Source organism: Mastomys coucha, unplaced genomic scaffold, assembly GCF_008632895.1.
Source record: "Mastomys coucha isolate ucsf_1 unplaced genomic scaffold, UCSF_Mcou_1 pScaffold15, whole genome shotgun sequence".
Taxonomy (NCBI): Eukaryota; Metazoa; Chordata; class Mammalia; order Rodentia; family Muridae; genus Mastomys; species Mastomys coucha.
In genome coordinates this window covers 148,604,868-148,630,854 of record NW_022196897.1, presented here as the reverse complement: position 1 = coordinate 148,630,854, position 25,987 = coordinate 148,604,868, and the positions used below count along the sequence as shown (strand labels likewise).

General features: G+C 46.7%; 1 protein-coding gene and 1 long non-coding RNA gene across 22 annotated transcripts in view; one reads left to right on the top strand and one right to left on the bottom strand.

Annotated features, from left to right (window-relative positions):
* Nucleotides 1–25,987, top strand: part of Ptprt (protein tyrosine phosphatase receptor type T) — a 1,176,099-nt gene that overhangs the window by 7,722 nt on the left and 1,142,390 nt on the right. For 6 of the 21 annotated variants that reach the window (XR_004119009.1, XR_004119008.1, XM_031372635.1 and 3 more), the window contains exon 1: nt 12,293–12,638. The exons of 1 other annotated variant lie outside the window; for it this stretch is intronic. Coding sequence is in view for 18 of the 20 variants with exons in the window: in XM_031372635.1 (XP_031228495.1) it covers nt 12,539–12,638 (100 nt within the window). In the remaining 2 variants the exon portion in view is untranslated. Of the gene's footprint in view, nt 1–12,291; nt 12,639–25,987 lie in introns of those variants that run through there. 14 more of the 21 variants (XM_031372633.1, XM_031372632.1, XM_031372629.1 and 11 more) reach the window with 8 other exon arrangements.
* Nucleotides 4,664–12,550, bottom strand: LOC116091330. Its single transcript, XR_004119010.1, has 2 exons — nt 12,009–12,550; nt 4,664–7,007 (listed from the first exon to the last, which is right to left on the bottom strand). It is a non-coding gene; the product is annotated as an uncharacterized LOC116091330 (long non-coding RNA).

Here is a 25,987-nt window from a genome sequence, read left to right as displayed (position 1 = left end):
CATGGCTGCGTTACCTGCCCCCTGCCCACCTCTCACCTGCCTCATCATCTGTGTACCTACTTTTCCTGCACGGAATAGCCCCTGTTGTAAGGATCTGAAGCACGTGTATTTTCCATGGTTAGATTTTCACTCATCAACTGCTGTTTGGCGAGAGAAGCCAACATATTTCCTTCTTGGCTTAAGCCTCTGATGCTTACAACACAGTGAACCTGCATGAATGTAGTAGTCATTGGAAACAAGGAACCTTAGTCCTGAGCACTGACTTGATGTCAGGTCCCGTTTCCCTCATTACAGAGTCCTTGATGACTTCCATTCCACCGTTGGACAAACAGACAGACATGGCACTTTCTCACTTTCAGTCAGGCTTTTCTTTTAAAAAAGTGTGTGTGTGTAAGTGTATGAATGTATATATGCCTGTGATTCAATGTGTCTGAGTATGTGTGTGTACATGTACGTGTGTATATATATGTGTATGTAAGTGTGTAGTTTGTATGTGCCTGTGATTGTGTCTGAGTATGAGTGTCTGTGTATGTATGGGTGTGTATGTGTCTGTGATTATGTCTGAATGTGTGTCTGTGTGTGTCTGTCTGTGTGTGTGTGTAAGTGTATGAGTGTGTATGTGTCTGTGATTGTGCCTGAGTATGTGTGTTTGTGTATGTGTGTACATATATGTGTGTGTACATGTATGTGTTATGTGTATGTATGACTGTATATGTCTGTGATTGTGTCTGTGTACATTTTTATGTATATATGTGTGTGTATGTGTATATGTATGTGTACATTGTGTATGTATCAGTGTAGATGTGTCTATGATTGTGTCTGTGTACCTGTGTACATGTGTGTGTGTGTTTGTGTGTATGTATATATGTGTGCATATGTGTATCAGTGTATATGTATCTGTGATTGAGTGTGTCTGTCTGTATGTGTGCATATGTGTATATGTGTGTGTGTATGTATGTATGTATATGTGTGTATGTATGTGTGTGTATGTGTATTTGTGTATGTATGAGTGTATATGTGTCTGTGATTGAGTGTGTTTGTGTATGTGTGTGTGTACTGAGTTCATTTGTGCCCAGGGGCCTCAGAAGAGGGAATCAAATTCCCTGGAGCTGGAGTTACAGGAGGATGCAAGGTTGGGTGTTAGGAATCAAACTTCAGTCCACTGGAAGAGCAGCAAGAGCTCTTAACTACTGAGCAAGGATTCCCAAAGGTGTGGCTCAGGGGTGGCAAGTGGAGAAAGGAGGTGAGGACTGAGAAAGGCAAGTGTACACAGAGCCCCGTGACATGGCCTAGATGCTGAGCATGTGTCTCCCAGCCAGGCTGGTCACGAAGGAAGCAAGCCATGGGAGATGAGCTACAGGCATCTCTCTCACTGTGAGCCAAGTCAAGCCCTCACTGCTAATTGCTACACATTTTGCTAAAGGTAGTAAATGGGAATAATTCCTGTATCCTTAGAGACCCAGGCGCCATTCAGTATTCATGGCAAATATATCACTGAGCTTCATAAGAGAATCATTTTAAAACAAAGCTTGGTCAGCTGTTTAATAATTTACTGATAGTGACAGCAGGGAGAATATCTAATAACCAGTGAGATTGGCTTTCAAATAGGAAATAAATTCTGTTGCGAAGAGTTAGAGGAGGGAGGATAGGGGGTTGGGGCGGGGCACATGATTAGCTGTGAGGAAATATTTAACGTTTCTCGATTGCTGATTGTTTTTGGAATCCTATCAGGATACAGACACGTGACTGTGAAGAGGTTGCACAATTTCATGCATTTTATTTTAAGACCTTGGTGGGAGCACTGATGGCCTTCTCAACAGAAAACGAGAATTAGACAGATGGACTGGTCTCTCTCAAATCCAGGCTCCAGAAGGACTTTCACTCCTCCACCAGGCCCTGGGGTGGCATTGAGCCTCGTCAGTTTGGGGACCTTCTTTTGGTACTGGGTGCTTTCTGTGTTGTCTGTGGGGCAGGTGAGTATTGTTAAAATTCTTTCCCCAGGGGAGAGGCAAACCACATCCACTTTCTTCTCCTAAAGTCTCAACCACCCAGGGCTTGGTTCCGCCAAATTTCACCCCATGGGAAACAAGTTTCTTGGGCTTCTGTAGAGAGCATAGGTAAGGGGGTATGCACAGGAACGTGGGTGATCCCAGAGCAGATAGGTCAGGAAGTGTAGACCAAGAACAGATATGGGCCCCCAAGGGTGCGCAGGTAGGACCCCTTTCCCCTGGTCTCTAGCCTGCTTTGTGGCCACCTGTACTTAAGGCTCAATTGCATACAAATGATTGGGAGTGGCCGGACATGCTCCAGTGAGAGTCCAGCAACTCTGCCCTCCCCTCCTTCAGTGAGAGAATGTCAGCAGTTCACAAGCCCAGGTGTGGGGATATCCCTGCAAGCAGACGCTGCTGTGCTTATAAAGATGAGAGTTATTTGGCTCAGAGGGTAGCGCTGTGCATCACTGAGGGTTGAGGAAAAATAAAACCAGTCCAAGCTATGACGGCACATTCTTCTGCTCTGGCGTAAAGAGCACCCACTCCTTGGTGCAGAGGTTCTGGCTGCTGTCTAAGTTGGATCCCATTTGTTTTTGCATATTGCCAGGCTCTATAGAAATGTCTGTAAAATGGAAAAAGGTTGAGATGGATGGGTTCTGAGATCCCTTCTGGTCTGACATGCCTGGCCCCTGATTGGGAGATGTAATCCCAGCGATTTAAAGTCACGAGCGCTGCTGAATGGAAAATAAAACTTAAAACCGGCATCAGCCCCTATCTATTGAACGTCTTGTGCCTCAGTTTCCTCCCCTGTAAATGGAAACAGTAGGTGAATTATGGGAAGATCACGTGGCTCAGAAGAAGAGCACAGAGACTCCTGACTACCAACATCTCAAGAGTGGAAGCAGAACCAACATGAAGAGCCCGGAGATGATCCACCTTTAGGCTTCAGTGGCAGAGAGTGATTCTAGTGTTCTCAGTAAAGGAATATTACACATCCCTGCAAAGTTCAGTCTTCTACCCAGAGCACAGGGTACCCTGTCTAGTCGGACACAGAGCGTGCCACTCTGGAGACAGGTTTGCAGATAAGGCAGCTCATCTCTGTGTTTCCAGGTGGCAGAGTTTTGGGTGTTTTTATATGCCAAGTTTAAAACCTCAGCTCTTCACATCCATTTTAACCAGTTGCCTTCAGTTATTGCCATTTTTAAAAAAGCTTTTCGAATAATGATTTGTCAACAGTTTACATGACAGGAGAATGGCTTGTTTAAATGTGTGGAGCCTGACCTGTGATACTATTTAGCCATCTCTGTGTGCTTGAGAGTTCTCCACCTTTCTCTGAGCTGGGTCACATGGACAGGTGATAGATTCACTGCCAGCATTCTGGGTGAAATGCATTTCTACATAGCACAATAAAATAGTTCTTAAGGAAAAATGTGTTTCCTGAAAATGTAAGAATCGTATTCATTCTATTGAGTTTGCTGTGGAGTCTCGGGCTGGTTGAAAACATTTTTGAAAAGAGAGCATCCATGGAAAGGGAGGCTGTGGAAAAATCATATGGTCCTTGCGGGTATGGAGTTTGGGGTGAATGTTAAATGGAGAAGAGGAGAAAGAGGGTGCAGACCTTGGCTAGCTGACTACGTATTTTCACCATATACTACAGGGGTTTATGACTTGTAAGTGAGGTCAATTGACAGTACCGGATTGTCTTGGAGAAAAATATCTTCCCTGCTCTGGCCAGTCTTGTGGGCTTAGTCATTACAGAGGCTGCCTACGGTACCTACAGGTGGATAATTACTTAAGTCAGCTGGCCATAGTGTGTGCCCTTCTCCCCATCTCGGCAAATTCATCTGTTTAGGAAGTAGAGTGTGAGCCAGATCAGCCAGTTCGTGTCTTCATTGGGTCTGTTTACTGCATAGTTTCAGAGAGTAGTACATGAAGTCTCACTGTGTGTGTGTCTGTGTGTGTTTGTCTGTGTGTATGTCTGTGTGTGTCTGTTTGTATGCGTCTCTGTGTGTGTATGTCTGTGTGTGTGTCTCTGTGTCTGTTTGTCTCTGTGTGTTTCTGTGTGTGTGTCTGTGTGTGTGTTATGTCTGTGTATGTCTGTTTGTATGTGTCTCTGTGTGTTTCTGTGTGTGTCTGTGTCTATTTGTCTCTGTGTGTGTCTGTTTGTGTGTGGTGTGTATGTCTGTGTGTGTCTGTTTGTCTCTGTGTGTTTCTGTGTGTCTCTCTCTGTGTGTGTCTGTGTGTGTATGTCTGTGTGTGTCTGTTTGTATGTGTCTCTGTGTGTTTCTGTGTGTGTCTATTTGTCTCTGTGTGTTTCTGTGTGTGTCTCTCTGTGTGTGTATGTCTGTGTGTATGTCTGTGTGTGTCTGTTTATATGTGTCTCTGTGTGTTTCTGTGTGTGTCTGTGTGTGTCTCTGTGTGTGTTATGTCTGTGTGTGTCTGTTTGTGTGTGGTGTGTAGGTGTTGTTCCTCTGAAGCTCTCCACAATTTTGTTATTGTTAGAGTCTCTCACTGGCCTGAGAACTCATCAGAGAGGCTAGGCTGGCTGGTCAGAAAGCTTTAGGGATCCATGTTTTTGCCTTTAGTGTTGGGATTACAAGAATGTGCCATCACATCTGGCCTTTTCATTTTATTTTTAGTTATTATTATTATTATTATTATTATTATTATTATTATTATTATTTTATTAGTGTATATTGTACACATGTACATGTGTGTGTACTTGAACACATTTGAACACATATCATGACACATGAGGACAAATTTGTGTGGAGTAAGTTCTTTCCATCTTTCTATGGATTCGTCACATCAGATTCAGACCTCTGGGCTTGCCAGGCAAGTGCCTTCTGCCACAGAGCCTTTGTGTCAGCCCCTACACCTGGCTTTGCTTTTCTAAGTGTGGATTCTGAATGGGTAACTCAGGTCCTTCACCGCCAGAGATGTTTCATTTCCGGGAGGTACCAATCTATGAAGAGGCCACTGTCCAGGTTCTCTAACTACTCACACAGAGAAGGAGAGCTAAGACACAGAGAGGAAAGGGGAGTAAGAAATGAAAGGAGGCTAAGGGGGGAAAATGCCACACTGGGAGAAGACTTTGCCTCATGGGAAGGCAGGCTACCAAAGGCTCTGAGCCCTTCATCATGGCTGCTCCCTGGGTGGTGCTTCTGGTAGTAGGTTGGCAGTAAAACCTTTGCTGGGTCAGTGTCAACCCAAACAGCAGAGCCATCCTCTTGTGTCCTTTAACAAGAGTTCCCTGGGCCCAGCCTGACACATAGGACAAACATCCAAGCTTTTCCCTGAAGTCCTGGGTTTGTGACCATGAGGTGATTGAGTTATTACCAAGAGCACTTGTTTCCTAGGACTTGGGACATCTTGGAAAATGTCACCCTGGAACTTCTCCATGTGCATACTTGAGACCTTGACTATGGGTTCTTTCTGAAGAGTTGGCTCCTTGCCTATTTATAAATGGACATAGATACTCTTGCTTGGGAATAACATCCTAAATGTATTTGATCTTGGCTGGTAAACTAGACTGTGGTCATCAGCAACATTTATTGAGTGTTAGTTGGGGCTTGGCTGTGGAGACTCGAGGATATGAGACACGTATCCTGGCACTCTCAACATTGTAGAAATGGGAGACTTACAAATGAAATGAAGAGCAATCCAGACAGCCTAGCTTGTGGACAATGCTCCGCATTGATCCTTGAAGGGGTTGGATGCCCAGATAAGTAATTTGACCCTGGCATATGGGAAAGAGTGGGCTGTACAGGCAAAGGCCCAGAGGGCAGTGATGGGAATCTGTTTTGTGCAGCTTGGAGTAAAGAATGTGTGTGAACAAGGGATAGAGCAAATAAAACTGAGGCATAGACAAGCATCAGGAACAGCCTTCAGTACATCCTGGAACGTTGAACACATACTCTTTCAGGTCTTTGAGCACTTGCCTAGGCTATTCCAGTACTCTGAATGCTCATCTTCTCTACTTGGCAAAGAGTTCCCTGGGGGGAGGCTATTATGGGAGGGGAGGGCTCAGGCAGGCTGCCCAGCCACTGGAGGGTCCAGTTGGCTGGAGTTGGGGTTGTGGACTTCATGCTGTAGGCAGCAGGGCAGTAGTAGTGTGTGAAGTTGTAGATCACTCTGTAGATCAGGCTGGCCTCGAACTCAAGAGATCTACCTGCCTGGTGAGTGACCACTTGTGGAGTGTCTTCAGAATTTCCTTCATGGTTGTGAGAAGGGTTGGGCAGGAACTAAAGGTGGAGTTCAGTGGACAGACAGGAGTAACAGGTTCAGATTTTCAGTGTGATGAGTTCCATCCGGACCTGGAACCTTCTGGAATCCAGATTGGTAGTTAGGGGCTTGTAGAAGGGCTAAGAATCCTGAGAGACTTTAAGGCTCTAAAAAGGTACTTAGCCAGGTAGTGGTGGAACATGCCTTTAATTCCAGAACTCAGGAGGCAGAGGCAGGTAGATCTCTTGAGTTCAAGGCCAGCCTGATCTACAGAGTGAGTTCCAGGATAGCCAGGGCTTCCCAGAGAGGCTATCTTAAAAAACCAACCACCCAATAGTCAATCGATCAATAGGTGCATATCCAATGCTAGGACACCAGGCTGCCTTGTGAACTGTGGCTTTTTCTCCCTAATTTTATCAGGAAAGCCACTTGGTTGGAAGCAAGACCCAGACATGAACACTACCCTGTCCCCAGTGTGTTGTGTGGTCTCTCAGCCTGAGCGGAGGGTGGTGTCACCTGTGGGTGAGGACATCCCCCATTGTCCGGCAGTGTCCAGGCAAATGTGAGTGGCAAGCCTCCATGGCTCATCTCTGAGTTTCCTTTTTAATTAAGAGAAGCAGCTGCTTCATAGACTCCCTTTGGGCGAGATGCAGAGATGCAGTCCGAGCTGTAAATTCTGGATGCCCAGGTCTACTTGCCAATGGTCTGGACCACGTACTGATGCTTTGGCTCGAAGAGAAGGCAGCTGGCTCTTCATGCTAAGCTGTCATCCAGGTGTCTAGAAGAACTGGCCTAGGAGTCAAGTTCAGAGTAGGATAGGGAATCTCAGACTTGGAGAAGGAAGAAAGGCCAGGGAATGATCTCTTGAATGGGCCAGACCCTATGGTAGGTGTGTTTACATTCATTACTTACTTAATTCTCACATCAGCTCAGTGAGGTGAGGATAATCACTTCAATTTCACAGATGGGGAAACAGACTTGGAGAGGGAAAGTGCCTGGATTGTGGTAGCTTGGATAGTGAATGGAGGTGTGAGGAAGGGCAGGTGCTGAGACCTCCTGGGGGAGGGGGTCATTCAAATGCACCAAGGAGCCAGGTGGGGCAGGCCTGGGGTTGGTGGACAAAGGGAGGGGGAGTCTATGGAGTTGGGAGTGCTCACCTGGAGCCCATCCAACCTCAAAAAGAAGTCTGAAGTCTGAATGTTTTTAGTTCAGGCTGCCTGTTCTCAAGGAAGAACCCTTAGGTAGGAGATCACACCACAGCGGGGTTAGATAGGGGAAATCTTTCTAGTCTCAGGGGTCTCCAGCTACAAATGGATTTCTTCACAAAGGCCTTCTCTTAGACAGCAAGATGATTGGCTGATCCAAGCCTTTAAAGAACCAAATGGCTGGGTCAGAAGGTCACACTTGGAGCATACTTATGAGTTCTAAGTTGCAGCTGGGTTATTTATATTTGGTCTTGACAGACAGCATTAATGCATATTAATATCCCTACCATCGAAACACGACTCAAGCCAGAACTCCTGGCTCTGAGTTTTTGTGCTGTGTGCACGGTGACTCTGCTAATAGAAAGGTTAACTTGTATTTCTGAATTATTGATGGTTGCTTGTTACTAATTTTTTTTCCTCAGAAAGGAGGAAATTATTAATGAAGAGATCATTGCCAATGTGTCTGACATCTATTAATGGTTTCATCTTGCAACCAGATTAAAAGAGACAGCTGGTCCATGAATTTATGTGTGGAGGCAGCTCCAAATACGCTGACAGCTCCTCGGGAGGGTGGGACAGGCAGGCAGTAGGGCCTGGGCATTCACGTGGGTATCTCTTGGTTGGCACAGCTCTAGGTTCAGGCTGTCAGAGGTTTCACTACAGAAAGAGCAAGCATGGCCTCGCTGCTTCTGACATTGTTTCAAAGTCTTCCATCACCCATGAAAGCCCATGAGCATCCTAGTTATGCCAGTTCCTGGCACTTCCTTCAGGAGTGTGTTAGAACGTGAGTTCCCAGCCTGAGCTCCTATCAGAATCACCTGGCAGTTGTTTAATGCAAAGATCCCCAGGCTCTATCTCTAGTATTTCTATAGGGTAGGGGTAGGTCCTGAAAAGTTGTACTGAAACATATTCACGAGAGAGAGAGAGAGAGAGAGAGAGAGAGAGAGAGAGAGAGAGAAAGAGAGAGAGAAAGAAAGAGAGAAAGAGAGAGAGAAAGAGAGAGAGAGAAAGTTAGTTTCTCCTGGTCCAGATATTCCATTGGTCAGTGGTTGTCAGACTGTCCTGTGAGACTTTTATCTAAAAGAGGGCACACCTTGTTCATGAAGCTAAAGGCATGAATGGCATGGCTGCCTATGCAAATTGGGAGCAGCCAATGATAATGTACCAAATAAATGAATCTGTGTGCTAATAATGCTTTATTAACAAAATCAAGCAGTGGGCTGGATATGAGTCATGGCCTATGGTTTGGTCACCTCTGCTCTACAACAGTGTTAACAGATGTTTATATAAAAAAAGTATCCATATGAAGTGTGTCAAGGACTGTGTATGGCTGCGGCCCAATAGAACTTTATAATATAGACAATGGGTCAGATTTTGGAGAGGCGTGGCGACCTTGGGCATAAGCAGTGTTAGTAGAGTTTTCTATAGCTGTGGCTTTTGGCTGCTGCTCACCATTTGTGGCCTCTGAGCACTTGGAGTATGGTTAGACACAGACTGAAATTATGAATTATAAGCTACCTAGCAAATATATACTTATGTCCCAGAAAGAAGAGTGCAGCTACCCGCGGCATGTGAGGGGACACAGCATCTCTTCACACAGACCTTTGTTTTTCCTGAGTCCCCGTTTCCTTATATATAACATGAGGGTAAATCAAAGGTCACACCACTGGCCTCTCTACACAGGTAAATGAGGCGCTTTGCCCTTGAGTGTCTTTTTCCTGGTTGCCGACAGCCTGGGAAACACTGGGACAGAAGGAGTCTGGCGATGAGGCGGGGATGAGGCAGGTCTCTGTGCTTTACTGTCTGTCCTCTCTTTGTGCATGCTTCCTCCCCAGAGGGCACAGGCCACACCTGTTGCTCAGGCTGCAGCCTTGGCCTCTTGGACCCATGCTCACTGTGAGCACAGCAGGTGTCACTCACTGCTAAGAGGGTACACTGGACTGGATTTTCCACTTCCTTGAAATCTTCCCAGATAAAGAGACCTGAAGTGACAACATCTGAATACTCTTGTGTTGGTCCCTACTAAGCTTGGAAGGTAGGTCACTATGCAGCTAGGAAAACTAAGGCTTTTAGAGGTTTGCCAAGCATCCCACAGAGTAAATGGAATAATGGCCCAGAGGATGAGAGAGAGGCCTGCTGGTCCAGCAGCACTGGAGGAGCACAACTGGTGGAGTACCCACTGTAGTCTCCTTCAACCCACTCCCTCTAGCTATCACAGGACACCCCCTGTTCTCTACCTTCATTTAGCACTGCTGCAGAGCCTGCTCTGAGCTAGGAGCCAAGATGAAGGCTCCCACTGGGCAGATGCATGGAGTTAAATGGCTGTTTCTCCTAACCAGCCATTTATCCTAACCAGATGCTCCCCAACTCTCTGGGCTGCTCATGCTGGAAGTAAGGAATTGACCTGAACCCCAGCCCTCTGAGGAGCTGGTTCAAGCTGGTTCTGAGAAGATAAGTTAGGGTATTTCTGATCTTGTGTGACCCGCCCTCCCCTCCTCCTTTCTTAAAGCTCCTCTGCCCTCAGCCCTGAGTGAAGTGTCCAGATGCATTGTGGGTACCACCTTCTAGGGCAGACAAGCTGAGAGATAGCATCTCCTAGGCGATGCACATGGGGTGGGGCGGGGCTTGACAACAGGTTTGCTGACCAAATATCTCAAAGAGAAACTTCAGTAAGTTTAGCGGGGAAGTGAGATGGTGCAGTGTGGCAGTGAGGCCAGATGCCATCCTAGATTGTAGGTGGAGCACAGGGCCTGGGAACTCTAGCTCCAGACAAAACCCAAGAGGGCCCTGGTTTGAGACCCTGCACCTGGGCAAGCAAGACCTGGTGCTGTGATCAGGTCACATTCTGCTAGTCTGTCACCAAGAAACAAGAGTACTTCCTTTGGGGCCGTGTGATCCCCATTCCGATTTTGGAACTTTGGCTACAGTGATACCACATCCTGTAACATGGTCTCAGGAGCTGAGGGATGGTGTGCTGTTCACATAGAAGATGTCCGGAGAACCAAGCCCTGGTTTATACTTAGAATGCCCGAGAGAGGGAATGGATTGGCAGGCACTCAGCTCTGACAAGTTACACCAAACTGCTTAGTGGCTTAGTGACCTCCTACTTCTCTCCTGGGTCAGGGCCCACCACCCCCAGTCTCCCATCAGCCAGGACAACCACAGCTGTCAGCTGGAGTCAGGTTTCTTCTCTGAGACTTGCATTCTAACTCATTTACTTAAGGCTAGGCCTGGAGAGAGGTGGGATGTGTCAAACAGTTGGTAGTTTAGCTCTGAGTGGAAGGGATCTTCTATCCTGATTGTTCCCAGGGGGGCAACCATATCCTGTGTCACCAGCGAACAGCCAAGGCTATGACACCCAGTCAAGTGCACTGTCAATATTAGTAAAACATTTTAGAACCTCTAAGGTAGCTTGCAAAAGGTCTAACTCCCAGGCTCCCCACACAGACTGCAAACCCTGTTCTCAGGAGTGAGGGCTAAGCAGCAGGATTTTTTGGGGGGGGAGGGGTCCTCTCCCCTGGGAGAGCGTTTTGACAGGAAAGTGTGGGAGGAGGTGCTTGGTCACGCAGTGGGCTGGACCCTGTGTTTATCTTGAGGAAAGTGGAGGCTGTGGAGGAGGAAGTAGGTCTCCCAGAGCCAGGTAGAAGCTTTTGCCTGGAATTACAAGTGTGGGCTGGGAGAAATAAATGGGCTGGTGTTCAATAAAAATGTCCACCTCGGCAGAGCTGGGGTACCTGTGAGTCTCTGTACATTCTCTGCCAAAGCAACTCCAGCCCAGAGCCCCCCTCCCGGCGCCCCTCTTTTGGAGACCATGGCTGTGTTTGACTTCCATATGATTCCTAATATCTATCCGATTCGGTCCTTTGGGACTCCAACAAGGGAGTGGAGTGGGAATGGGGAGCACTTCGTTAAACTGAAGGAGGGCTTTGGGCAGGCAGCAAAGTGTTTACAAAGTAGGAATCCCTTCAGCATCTTTGGGTGTCTTTATCCATGGCCTTTATATACAAGGCTCACATCCCTCCCCTGGTGGCCGGCCTGTGGGCTGTGACAGGCACTGCCCAGTGATCTATGTCTTTAGGCCTTCAGCCCCAACCAGGTCTTTGTTCAGACAAGGAAGAAAAACGGGGGAAAAAAAAAAGCTATATGATTCTATCTCTTAAGAAAGGGAGAACGAACAGAGGAGGCAGCTAGAGAAGGGGGAGAGATTCCCACACCTGTGTGTGGAGGGCGGGGCTAGGGACAAGAGAAAGAGATGAGTTGTGATTAAGGTGGCGTGTGCGTGTGCTGGACCGCTGGCTAGGTGATTGGGGATGAGGAGAGAGGGAGGGAAAGGGAGAGAGAAGGAAAGAGAAAGGGAGAATATGAATATATGAGAGAATTTCAGCGTGTGCAGGAGACCCTTCAACAGCTGTCCCCAGCTTTGCGAAGAAGCATCCCCCCCTCCCGTAGTTCATAGCCCAGCATCGTAGTCCGGAGTTGATCCGGCCTCTCCCTACCCTGCCTGCCCGCACTGCCCCCCAGTCACCTGTTCTCCCACCCTCACTTCAAAGGCTCTTGCCGGTTTCTCTCCTCCCCCATCGCCTCGTACCTGCGCCCCCGCAGCGTAGCCTGAAGACGATGCTCAGCTGGGTGGTGTGGCGCGGGGCGAAGAGGCGAATACCCCGCAGATCCTGTGGGTGCAAGAGCGATGTGTGTACGCGCTTGAGTGCGCGAGCGGCCCCGAGCCGGCCAGCCGTGGAGGAGAGGGTGCGTGGGGGAGCCCGCGAGTGGCAGCCGCGGGCGTGTGCCAGGCGCGGGCGGGCGTGCGCGCGAGGGTGTGTGTGCGTGGCCGAGGCGGAGCGCCCGGGCGGGCGGCGGCGACGGCGGCGGCGTTAGGACTCTGGGGACACCGCCCCCCGGCCCCCGCGTCCCGCCCCCGCCCAGCCTCGCGCCTCAGTTCGCGCCGCGCCAGGGCTCGGAGCGCAGCGGCGCCGGCTCCCGCAGCCGGAGAGGAGCCAGCCCCGGGAGCCTAGCGGCGCGCACTGCCTGCAGCCGCGCTGGCGATGCGGGGCCGCCCCGCGCCCGCCCGAGTCCCGGCCCCGGCGCCCTCGGGAAGGGGCTGAGCCGCCCGCCGCCCGGATGGGGAGCCTTGGCGCGCTCGCCCTCTGCCTGCTCCGGCTCCTGCTCCTGGGGCTGCAGCGGCCGCCGTTGCCCGGCGCCGGAGCGCAGAGCGCCGCAGGTGAGTGCGCCCGCCGGGCTCCCCGGATCCCCTCGCCCTCCCCAGCCCTGGGAGGAGAAAGTTGGGTCCGGTAGTCAGGGGGATGCCGGGACCCGGTGGGAGTCCCGTCCCAGTCTCCGGACGCAGCTGCTGCGTCCAGGCGAGCCCAGTCCTGCGCCAGGTCCCCCTCTGGCCCCTCGTCGCCTTACTTTCCTGCCGTTTCCCCCTCCACCCAAGGGCGGGAGTAACTTTCCGCGGCTGTTGCGAATATTTCCACTTGCTGCCTCCCACTTGTCGGAACCTGTCACTCGAGTGTTTCGGGGTGGCGGGAGGAGGCGCCGCTTCTCGCCCCGGCGCGGAGCACTGTCACCCGGGCGGCTGCCTGGGCTGCGCGCTCTTGGAGTGGGGAGCACAGGTCCCTAGCAGGCCCAGGCTGCCAGGGCGGTGGCTTTTCGTGTCTCCCGAGACACCGAAGATCATCCAGTGTGGTTCTAAACATGCCGCTCCCCACAGCCAGCCCTTAGCCGCTGGGGGTTCCCATGGGAGTGTTCCTGTGAATGACCCACACGGCTAAGCCCTCAGCTCACCTCCTAGCTCTGTCCAGAGTAATGGGTACCCTGCTAAGGCCCTTTAAGTGCAGTGGCTTTGATCAGTGAGCTAGTGGGCTTCTGAAAACTTCGGGACACTCATCTTTCGGCTTGCCCATAGGCAGGTAGCTCCTTTCCCAGAGTCTGCCTGGTGTCTTCTTAGTGGCGAATTGAACTGAGGAGACCACGGCCGAGGGTCTCTCTCATCACTAAAACCCCACTGGTAGGGCTTTCATCCGGGGGTCCCTCAAAGAGGGAAGGAGAGGTGGGGGAGGGTTTTAGCTCCAAGTTCAAAAATCACCTCCAAGTTTCTTAGCACCTTTGGTTTCGGAGTGACCACACCGAGCTGGTGTCGCAGGGTCGGGGGCAGTTGAGGCATGTCAGCGGGACTTAGGAAAGGGCTCCTTTCGGATTGCTAAGCAACAGCTGTGCTCACATAAGAAATCAGGGAAGGAAGAAAGGGAAAGAAAGACAGCGAGCCTTCTGGAAGTCTCTAAACAGGCTGCTTTGGAGGTGAAGAACTGCTGGAGTGACATTCCGTTAGAAATGTCTTAGGTTTTCTCCCCTGACTTGATGTTAAAATGGAAACTGGACACAGGATGTATGGGAAGGGACAGCTTGCTTGTTTTCATGCCAGGGAAGTTGAGCGAGGAAGAAAGACACTCTTTTTGAGATGTCTGAAGCTGAAAGGCTGGGACAAGGGGGTAGAAAGGAGGCGGCCTCAGCATCATTCTGAAGATGCTTCAAGGCTCTTCTTGTTTCTCTCGCTTTGGGGTCTGTCTTAGGTGTGTTTTCAGGCAGCTGGCAGAAGGATACTTGGGGCAGTCCTGGGGACCCGGGTATGAGTTTATGATTTTAAAGGCTTGGCGGGGCATCCACACGTTAATAGTATCCACGTCCCCGCAGCAGAAACCGGATCAAATACGTCCCACAGACCTTTTTTGGGTAGCAGCTGCAAACCCAGAACCTGCTCCAGAATTCTAGCTGTCCAGAGCTGAAACGCACGCCAGTTCCGCATACTCCCGCAAGGTGGCGCTCGCTCACAGCTGTTAAATGCAAATCGAGCCGCTTTCATCTCAGGGATAGAACTTCGGTTCAATTTTTAAATGAGTAATGTGTTTATTCAGCAGCCTTTTGTTAAAACATTTAGAGAAGTGTGAGGGGGAAGCACCTTTTCTTTGTTTGCTGTTCGGAACACACGGGGAAGAAAAGCAATGCTGGAGTACAGTTTGGGAAGAAATCGCCTGTGAAGGCGCCATATGTTTCCTTTGGTTCTACCTGGGCCCATAGCTTTTGCAAAGCTACAATAGCATATATTTAGCAAGCGGCTGCGTTGTTCCCGGGCTCTTTAAAGGAGTGGGATTAGCTTGTCTTGGTGACTTGGTGCGTTCTAAGCTCTGCTCATTTATAGAAATGGGGATCTTTTTTTTCTATACCTAGCTCATTATCGTTCGACTTTAATGCTAACTAGATCGTTTAAACTGGATTCTTCCGGGGCTTTCCTTATGAACATCTGTAATTGTCAACGCGTTAATCCTGCAACTGTTGACTTGTTAAGACGGACTTCTCTTCTTATTTTATTCCTCATTGTGGTATTGTCGGAATCCAAATTTGTTATAAGTATGATTATAGTTTGGGTCTCTTCTGAAGTATCTTATTTTAAACTTTCCGCGAGTCTGAGTAAATAATGCATTTTAAAACTCAGTAGTGTGTTCTCCATATTCCTTTGATCTGAAGATTCCCCGGTCTCAGAAGCAATTTCAATTTGTAAGCTTACATCTAGGACATTGAGGGATGATGGGGTTTTCTGTGACTGTTGGTCACAGTGTCCAAAAGTCAGAGTCAGAGGCTGTCATCAAAGGCAATTTCCTTCTTTCTTCTTTCTTACTCTAGAGTGTTTTTTTTTGGGGGGGGGCAAGGAATTTATAGTAAAAGAAAAAATGCTTTGATAATAGTTGGTAAACAGAACACATGATTTAGGACGAGGGAAGGCAAGGACTATGTAAGCAGATATAGGGATAATTAGTCTATTTATCAGTGGGTTTCAGTATTACAAGTTAAAGCCAGATCTTGACAGGGACCGACTCCGGGTGGCAGTTGTAAGCAATGTAGTCATTTAACTCGATAATTGCTGCTGGATACCTCTGGGGAACTGTTCTCAGTACAGTTGCGTTTTACTCTCTGTCCGGGATTGCTTGATTTGTTTCCTAATAACAGAACAATTAATGTGAAAACCTGGCTTTGATTCTGTTCCAGCAACAACAACAAACATGAACTAAATGCAGACCGCCTTCTTGGGCTACAGTCTGTATCCTTCTCTTCGGTTTCAGTTCCTTCTTGTTTATCCTAAGCACATTTCCACGGGCTTCACGCTGCCAGCTGAGATGGCTTCTCTTGTAGTGGTAGAGCTGTCACCTTTCACAGCCATGATCAGAGGATATTACAGCATCGTTCTTTTAAGCACAGGATACTCCCATGACTCTCTGACTGCGTGTTGCTGTGGAAACAAGAGCATTGCTATGTAGGCAGTGGTCCTTGATAAATATTTATCGATGATGATGAAGAGATGGTGGAGTCTCGCAGCAGCAGCAACCAGGATGAGGAAGGAGTATTGTGTTTGGGAGGCAGTGCGGCTTGGAGAAAAGAGCCTGAGTACTGGCGCCCAGTGTTCTTGGTTTGAATCCCACGTCTGCCTTTTGTACTAGCTGTGCCACATTGGACAGGTTGTTTATCTTCTCCGACCTCCAGCTCTTATCTGCAAAGTGAGGGTAATTAGAGCTGCCTCACTGAATTTTGTGAGGACTAAACCAGAAGATGCATGAGAGAGAGAGAGAAAGAGAGAGAGACAGACAGACAGAGAGAGACAGAGAGAGAGAGGAGAGACAAAGAGAGACAGAGAGAGAGAGACAGAGAGACAGAGAGAGAGAGAGGAGAGACAGAGAGAGACAGACAGAGAGAGACAGAGAGAGAGGAGAGACAGAGAGAGACAGAGAGAGAGACAGAGAGAGAGAGAGACAGAGAGAGAGAGACAGAGAGAGACAGAGAGAGGGAGAGAGAGAGAGAAGAGGGGTACTCTGTCCAGAGTGGGAGCTCTGTGGCATTGCTCTGTGCTCCTGTGTGTATCCAACTGGGGCTGCGGTGCTTCTGTCAAACTAAATGAAGCATTGACCAGGAGGCAGCTGGACTTTCATGATGCTTTTTAGTTTTCCATCCTTTATTCATTTGTGGGTGGGGGGGAGGGTCTTGATTCCCTGTTACTGTTTTTTAGAAAGAAATTTCAAGTGGAAAGTCCCAGCAGGTGACAATAGTCAGTTTGGCTGTCCTGGGGTTTGTAAAAGGAATGCTTAGTTTTAATTTGACCTTTGAACTGACACGGATTTAAAAAGTTTATCAGGTTAAAGTCTTCAGGGCTTATTGCTGTTTCCTCTTACCACCTTTTCACATACACTCCTCCTTTGTGGCCAGGCTCTGTCCCCACCTCCATCCCTGCCTCTTACGAACGTCAGAAATAAAGTGTGTGATGCATCTGTGAAGTTGATAAATAAGCCTAGATTAAGACCAAGGTATAGTAGGTTGTGGTATTCCAAGGAACAAACTTAGAAAGCTAGGGAAACAAGCTGTGTCCAACAGGTGTGATGGGTTTTACAAGCGTACACGAGAGTCAGGTTTAGAAGTTGGTACCATGAGCCTAAGAGAAGACAGTTAAGGGGTCTCATGGCGTCTTAGAAAGTGGATTCAAATGGAATGGGAGTGGAAGGAAGCCACAGGACTTAACAATCAGATGCAGTCGAAAGGGACAGCGGTAATCCCTGATACATAGCATTGAGTTCAGGTGAACCAGGGTGACTGGGTGGGGTCATAAAATTGATGTGGGTTTGCTGAGTGCTTCTATTTACTTGGGGAGAAGAGAGGAGAGGAAGAGGAGAGAGAGAGAGAGAGAGAGGAAGAGGGAGAAGGAGAGGGAGAGAGAGGAGAGGGAGGAGAGGGGAAGGAGAGGGAGAGGGGAGGGAGAGGGAGAGGAGAGAGATAGAGAGAGAGGAAGAGGGAGAAGGAGAGGGAGAGAGAGAAGGAGAGGGAGAAGGAGAGGGGAGGGAGAGGGAGAAGGAGAGGGAGGGAGGAGGAGGAGGAGGAGAGAGGAGGAGAGGAGGATTTGATTTATTTATTGTTTTTGGCTAAGAGTTGTAGGGTACAAACATGATATAGAAGGCCAAGGGAGGGTTTTGGATACAGGACACCACCACTCATCCTCATTGGGCCTGTTGAAAGTGAGTCTCAATGTATGATGACGAATGAGGTAAAGGGATGGAGGGACAAAATATGAGTGGTCCCCAGATCTCAATGTGATTCACTTGGCCTTTCAAGTACATGCACCAGGAGGACTGCTCACAAGCCGTATGGGATGTGTATTCAGTAAGTCAATAATAAATGTACAGGCGTCTGCAGGGTGGTAGACTGGACGTTTCCCACACTGGAGTGTTGAATGAAGTATGTGTCTCACTCACACGTCCAACCTCTGCACACCAGTGGAGTGTGCATAAGGGGCCTTTGTGTATTTTTGAATATTCATCTTAAATTTGTTTTGGGGTGTGTGTGGGAGGAACTAAAAAACAGCAAAAGCACTTTGGTGATTAATTTGGCAATTTCTTTAAAACACGAAACCTGCACCTGCCAGAGGATGAAGCACTCGTACTTTTAGGAACCTACCTGACCGAAATTAAAACACAAGTTCAGAGGAAGATGGGAGCATGAATGTTCTCAGAAGTATCATTTGTAGTCACCCCAAATGAAAAGTAACGTATGTATCCATCACCTGGCGAATCCAACTGATTGGATATTGCTGCTAATAAAAGAGAATGAATTTCAGATATCTGCTAAGGCATATATCAAGAATCATATGCTAAGTCAAAGCCGCTAGATGCCTTTCATATTGTATGGGAGACTCATAAAAGGCAAAGCTATGGAGAACATTGGTTATCCAGGCTGGGCATAGGGCAAGGGTTCTTAGCAAGGTGATGTGAGAGTGCTTTTTGGAATGATGGAAATGCTTGACCGCTGGGAGGTGGTCATGATTGTTTAACTCCAGGAAGTGGCAGAACATGCCAGAATGATGTACTTAGAGTGGGTGGAGTGTTGTGGAATCAAATCTTTAAACTGTTTACTTCAGTGCGAGCTTTAAATGAAGTATGTGGTATGATCTTGATGAGGCATTTCTCTGCTCCCACATCTGTGAAGCAGGAATACCACCAGGCACCCAAGGAGAGTGACTTTATCTCCATTCAGTTTCCAAAATACTTGCATGGGATATTTGAGAGGCCTGTAGATTTTTAGTCTCTTAAATCTGTGAATTAAATCTATAAACTAGTTGCCTCGCTACTCATCACTTTGGCGATAGTTAAAATTTAAGGCCAATCAAGTTTTGGCAAAGGGCCCGAGGAATTAGATGGCTCTATGCACTGTTGAGTATTGAAGGTTGGAGCAGCCTCTTTGAACAGTGCTTGGAAATGTCGGCTGACAATGCTGATGCCCATGCTTTGCAGATACCATGGTTTGGTGGCAGGATATGATATGGGCCTGGGAAAGAAGGGTAGTGATCGAAGCACACTGCCTTTCTTACTAAGCCAAGTGGCTTAGTTAGGGTTTTACTGCTGTGAACAGACACCATGACCAAGGCAACTCTTATAAGGACAATATTTAATTGGGGCTGGCTTACAGGTTCGGAGGTTCATCCCATTATCATCAAGGCAGGAGCATGACAGCATCCAGGCAGAGGATGAAACAACTTCTGAAGACAATGTCTTCTGAGACATCCTCATCTGAAGGCTGCTAGCAGGATACTGACTTCCAGGCAGCTAGGATGAGAGTCTTAAAGGCTACACCCACAGTGACACACCCACTCCAACAGGGCCACACCTTCTAATAGTGCCACTCCATGGGCCAAGCATATACAAACCGTGACACCAAGGATGTGGCGGTTTAGCAGACGGATCTTAGGCTTCCCACATAAACACAGGTGTAGTGCTTTTTGGCCCTTGGGTTTCCAGCCAAGATAAATAGCTGCACCATTGAGAAAAGAAGCTCCGTATTGGTTTTCTGTCTATCTTTTTTAGGGGCTTCCATCAACTCTCTGGAATAATTTGTGAGTTTGTGTGTGTGTGTGTGTGTGTGTGTGTGTGTGTGTGTGTGTGTGTGTAATATGTGCATGCATGTTTTAGGAATCAAACCCAGGCCTTGCAGGTGGTAAGCAAGTGCTGCACCACTGAACTCTATCCCCAGTCCCTGGCTTTGGGTATTAGGCTCTTCTTGCTCTATAATTCAAGCTAGAGAACTTTCTCGTCTGCTTCCCCATGTATCACCATGCCTGATTTTCATGCTAATCTTAAATCAGTGTTACCCATCTTGATCTCTTTTGCCCCCTTGAACCTTGTACTCAGACGGGATTCAGAGCTCATGCCCATCTGTCCCTGAGCAAGGGCCCCAGCTCCTGCTTCAGAGCATCCTCCAAGCCTGCTTCCCAGAATGCCGCAGATACCACTATTTTCCCCTTTTGTCTCTTGGGTTTGGAAATGGTCATGAAAACAGAATCTGTTTTTGTGAATCATCTTCCTCACATGGCAGTTGGTCATGTATTCATCTCAAAATGGCAGTTCAGTTATCTCCTTGTTATTGAGCAAAGATGAATGAATGAATGAGTGAATGCATGAGCAAATTCATATCAGCAAACAGAAAAAAAATGCTTTAAAAGTACTTGCTATTGGATGGGATTGACTTCCTCAAATATTAATGACTTGCTTCTGCTCACATGTTCACAATTTGGGCCGTGAATCTCCTCCACACCACATCCTTTCACACTGTCTGCAGACATCTTTGAGAGTTCTTATTTATTTATTCATTCATTCATTCATTTTTTTTTGACAGTAAGCTGGATCTTAGGTTAACTCTTAGGTATTCTGACTTAAACATACATCTGGGTGATATTTCAAGAGTCCTGGGGACGTCACCACATTTGGGATGCACATTTGTGCTTTTGTTGGAACATTAGCCTAGAACAAGATAAAACAGAGACATCTGGTAAAGTTAGGAATGGAACAGGAATCTAAACAGCATAGACCCATGATCATTTAGCTCTTGGATTTTATAAAGTCTGTTTGAATGTGAGAAGTTATTAATCTAATTAAAATGTTTGTCACATTGTCACACTTTGTGCTTAAATTAGTACAGCCTAGAAACTGATGTTACAGTTTCTTTTTTCCTTAGGCATCTAGGAACTGGTCCCTCCATGTAAGCAAGCCTGGTGCTGGGGACCCCTGCCAGGGTTCACTGGGTGCCAACTTTCAGGAAAAAGAAAAGGGGAAAGATTTCAGTCTCACCCTAACAGGGAACTGCTTTCTCTGTTCCCCCCCCACTCTTTCTGCTGCACCCCAGGCTGGGTCTGATGTCTCACTAGTTCTTTGTAGCAGGAAGTTGGTATGCTTAGCTGAGTCCTCTGGTCTGAGCCTCTCACTGGATTCAGTCGAGGTGTTTATGAGGGCTTCCTGGGTTGTGCTGAGGCCTCGCTTTCCCACAAGGTAGCTGTGGGATTCAGCTACTCCCTGGGGACCTCAGGCTACCCTCTGTTCCTTTACACGTGGGCCCTTCTCAGCTGGGGACAGCCTGCAGCTCAGCAGCTGACCTAGGCAGATTGAGTGAGGAGGCCAGTGAGTCTTTGTAACCTAATTTTGAAAGAGACATCCCATTGCTTTTACTGTGTTCCCTTTGAAAGAGGCAAGAAACTAAAGAACCAAGAGAATGTACTAGAAGATATATATATATATATATACATATATATATACATAGATATATATATGTATATCTATGTATATATATAGTATATAGTATAAATATGCTTTTCTAGATCTTTACACATCTTCATCATGTTATATTTATCAACGTTATCAACTACATAGTCATTTTATATGAAATTTCTAAAAATTAGTTGTTGCATTATACTATATTAAAATTGTATCACTATCAACAATGATGCTACTTCACATAACATAGTACAACTATGCTATTACTATACATTACCCTACACTATCCTATGTAGACATATACAAATGTTATTTATATTTGGAGATTTATCATAGGAATTGGATCTCGTAACTATGGAGGCTGGCAGGTGTCATAATTTGCCATCTTCAAGCTGGAGATGAGGAAATGTCTTACGAAGAGTATCTTTAGACTCCTTGAACGTACCCTTTCTGTGTCTCACGAGTTGGCTGGCTGGCTAGCCTTCCCTTTGTGATGTTGCCATCTTAGAGCACTTTCTCCCTGTTTTCTTCAGCCCTGCTAAATATGACTGTGTAAGGTGCATATATATATATATATATATATATATATATATATACACACACACATATGTATGTATATTTATATATATACACACATACCTACATATATCTATCTATATGTACGTATATATATACACACACACATATATGTACACACATACATACATACATATACATATGTATGTATGTATATATATAGTTAGGGTGGTGCATGTGGCTTTGAAGCCTGTACAACTGTAAACACCATGCCTGGGTCACCAGTGCCGCTTGCTCTACAACATCAGTGTTGAGTATAACCCTTTCCCCATTTGCAGTTGTTGAGCTCTGAATGTCTTAGTGGCTGTGAATTTATTCACCACACCTTTCTTCTGATTGATGTCCATTTACTGTTTCTTCAAGTTCACCTGTTGTGATAGGGATTTCGTGAATGGGAATGTGGCGAAGACATCAAGCCAGGACTCTAACCTGTCTCAGATCAGAAGTGGGTTGAGGCTAGGAGGGAAGACTGGTTATATTTCCACAGCTCCAAATCCCTCAAGAAGCCAGGCGTTGCCAGCTGCTACCACTGTATCCCAGCTGGCTCTGCCTCAGGATGGCTATCAGTCCCTAAACAGAATTGTGTGGAACAAAGCAGAGGCCACCTTTAGTGCTTTGATTGCATTGTCTCGAGGCCACTTTAATTAGGTTAACTCGGGAACTGTGGAACCTGCAGGATGCGAGGGGACTGAGAGCTTTTAACTGTTGAGGCATGCATTGTAACCATGCAGAAACCCTTAACTGCACCTAACTATGGAACCACCCTTTGCTTCAAACTGAAGTCCAACACATGTGCTCCTGACAGACTTAGCAACGGGACTTTTATATTTTCTGCCCAGAAGGTGTCTATTCCAAGTGGTAAAGTATATTTCTGGGCTCAACCTTCTTGATCCCATTTTTCATAGACAAGAGCAACTAAGTTGAGCAAATTATAGAATTTCAAGGTCACCGCTACCTATAAAAACTGTACATATATTTTTAAATGTTGATTAGTTAAAAACTATATCCCGAGTCATTTTTTAAAGTGAATTAGATGAATTTACGTTTCTTACCTTTATCGTCTTTACCTTTCCCTATATAAAAACAATTATCAAATAATTAAATCCCTTTGTATAATCTCCATATTGCTTCTGCGGACACATTTCTCAGTTCTGTTCCTGGTTTCTTGAACTTAACAGCTATCCTTTATTCCAGAACCAGTGCCTGCCACCTGCTCCTCCAGGGACTCTCGGTCCTACCTAGTTCCGTCTGCCAAGACTTCCTTTCCAGATGTTGATCCAGGAGTATCCTTTTAGGACCCAGAGGTTTTGGGCTGTAACCTCAGACATCTCTCTTTAGCTTTTTTGGATCCTTCCTCCTACCTCTTACTTTATCTCACATAGAAGGGTCTATGGATTTTGCCTTAGGCCAATTGCCTTGGGCTCAGACTTTTTTTTTTTTTTTTAATCATGTTAGTCCCAGCAGTTAAGTGGAGGACAGCAGATAAATCTTACTAGGTTCAGCTTCTTCTAGGACATTTCTCATGTTTCAGACATGTTTGACCCATTGTTGCCTGCTTTGACATGGTAGTTATCCATGGACATCTGGCTAATGAAGTGAACTCCTTGTTGTCATCCCATTACAGAGGTCAGTGAACATGACTTTAGAGCAGTATGGCCAACTCTGTGTTGCTTGATTTATTTAGTCCCAAAACATAATTTCCTAAAAGAAAGGTGTGCATGCAAGCTGAGACAGGTGAAACCTACCTTGGCCTGGCCTTCTCTGGCCTCGCACTTCACTGTTACCATTTGTAACTATGTGAGACATCAACATCAACAAGGCCTGCTTCTTTCCTGCCTGCAGCCCATGTATTGCTATGCCGTTGCTTCTTACAGTGGCATCTTGGATGATCTTATGTCAATGAACCGAGCATTTACTTAAGGAATGTTGCAGACAATAGGCTCTTCTAGTTTATGGAACAAACTCAGCATCTCCAAGGCCACATCCCCTCCTGTGGGCAGAAAACAGAGCTGATCTTATGGGTATAAGAATCAGATAAGTATCAATCATTGAAGAGTATCAAAATAATTGAGGTGTTAGCAGCAGATGGGTGGTATTACCCCTTGGAAGAGACATGGGAGAAATGGAAGCAGGATGCTAACTAAGGGCATTTTGGCTTTGTGTGTAATACTCTATTTCTTTCTAAAGAGGGAGATAGATTTGTTAAAGGCAAGTCAATAATTTTTGATAGGGAAGAAGACAGGTGTCAATTGCACCTTTCTTTATAATAGTTCTAGACTGAAATTAATCTCTTAGGATACTGCGGGTGGCTGGTTGGAGAGATGGCCCAGTGGCTAAGTGGGACCCCCAGTTTGGTTCCCCCGAGCCCACACTGTGCAGTTTACAACCTCCTGTAACTTCAGTTCTAAGGATCTGATGCCCTCTTCTGGTCTCCAAGGACGTCACCACACGCATGAGCATATTCACACACAGTGACTTATGCAGGAATAAGAATAAATCTTAAATGCTGCCTGTGGAGTTTAAGATTTGTTAGTAAAGTGCAGTTGATAAGGATTTAGAATGCATTTGCTAATTTCCCCAGTTGTCTTTTCAAAAATCAATTTGGATTTTTTTTTCCTACATGGAAAGCTTCATTTTAGGGTGCTAATGAGTATTTCTCAGGGGGACCCAGGTTGGCTGGATCCACTCAGGAAATAGGGAGAAGCTGTTGCTGACACATGGACATAGTTGAGTGGGAGTTCATGGGGGTCTGTGGAGGGGCTTGTGAGGGGCAACAGTTGTCCCCCTTCTGTACCTAGCTCTATCTCGGGACTCCCATGGAACAGATGTTACCTTTGAGACACAACAGATGGTACAGCCTTTGGCTCTGGGTCACATGGGCCCCAATACAGCTTTTTGACTTACATCCTTGGTGTTTGAGGGTGCTGTAAATCTTGGCAGCTTTTGTATCTGTGGACAACCTGCTGACTTCTATGTTTGTTTGTTTCTTCTCTGGTGTGTGTCTGTGTGTGGGTGAACACACGTGTGGAAGCTAGTGGCCAATGGTGAACTTCTTCTCAAGTTGCCTTCCACCTCATTTACTGAAGCACAGGTTCTCCTTGAACCTGAGCTTTACAGATTTAGCTAGACTAGCTGACCAGGAAGCTTCAGCGATCTTCCTGTCTCTACCCAAACCCCGTTAATGTTTGTTTTCTGTGTGTGTGTGTGTGTGTGTGTGTGTGTGTGTGTGTGTGTGTGTGTGTGAGAGAGAGAGAGAGAGAGAGAGAGAGAGAGAGAGAGAGAGAGAGAGAGAGAGAGAGGGAGAGAGAATGCTTTTGCTTGTATGGATGTGTGTGTACCACTTTTGTGCAGTGCCTATGAAGACCAGAAGAAGGTATTGGAACCCCTGAAACTAGAGCTACAAATGGTTGAGAGCCTCCGTATTGAATGCTGGGACCCCAGCTTGGGTCCTCTGGAAGAGTAGCTGTACTCTTAGCTGCCATCTCTCCAGCCCCTCAACTTCCATGTACTTAAAGGCTAGAGTTGTATGTCTCTGACTTTAGTGTTTAGAGAAAATCCTTATTTTCATGAAGCTCAAATCACTTAAGGTCTTTGATAGAGGTTAAACATATTTTTTTTTCAGTACCTTTGTTCTATTGAACTATTTTCTTATTTGACACTATCCATTTTCCTCCTCAATGAGAATGAGTTGTGAAATCTCAGGACCAGGACCTGAAGCAGCATTTCCAGGGTTGCTCATTTCTAGCCGTGTGTTCATCAGAACAGTCTAGATTAGGATGTGACAGGAGGGGTCCTGACTCTCTTGGAATGAAGACTGGTAACCACCCGAAGTATACAGAGGGGAAGAGCAGTTGGTGTCTCTTGGAACGGGAAGTAGAAAATGCAAGATGTCAAAGCATTTGGTGAAATGATGGATGACAGAGGGATAATAATAGGGACCAGACTCAAAAGTTATGAAAAACACAGGTGCACTGGGTATCTCAGAGCAGGAAGGATTCAAAGTGAACGTCCCCGGAATGAATGCATGAGGGGAAATGACTGCCAGACAGGAGGACTGACGCTCTTGCAGACTTAAGGTACTTAAAATAAGCCAGGCAGTTGTCAAGGGCTGTGCTAATTGTCACTCACCCAGTCTCCCTAACAGTCTTAGGATGTGGGTACACCTAAGAGCCAAACTGAAGAACATATAGCCATTAAGACTGAGCTAGCAAGTGGTTGCGTCAGGATTTGAGCCCGAGTGACTCAAGGCTGGGATATCTAATCTTAGATATCAATTTATGCTATTTTTCTCATTTACTTTACATGCCCACGGTGTGAATTTCATCCTTAGGGGAGACATTAGGTCTACTTGAAATTCCTGGATGGAAAGTCTGCCTTTAGAAAATTCCACGGGAATATTTTTGGGATGAAATTTAGGATA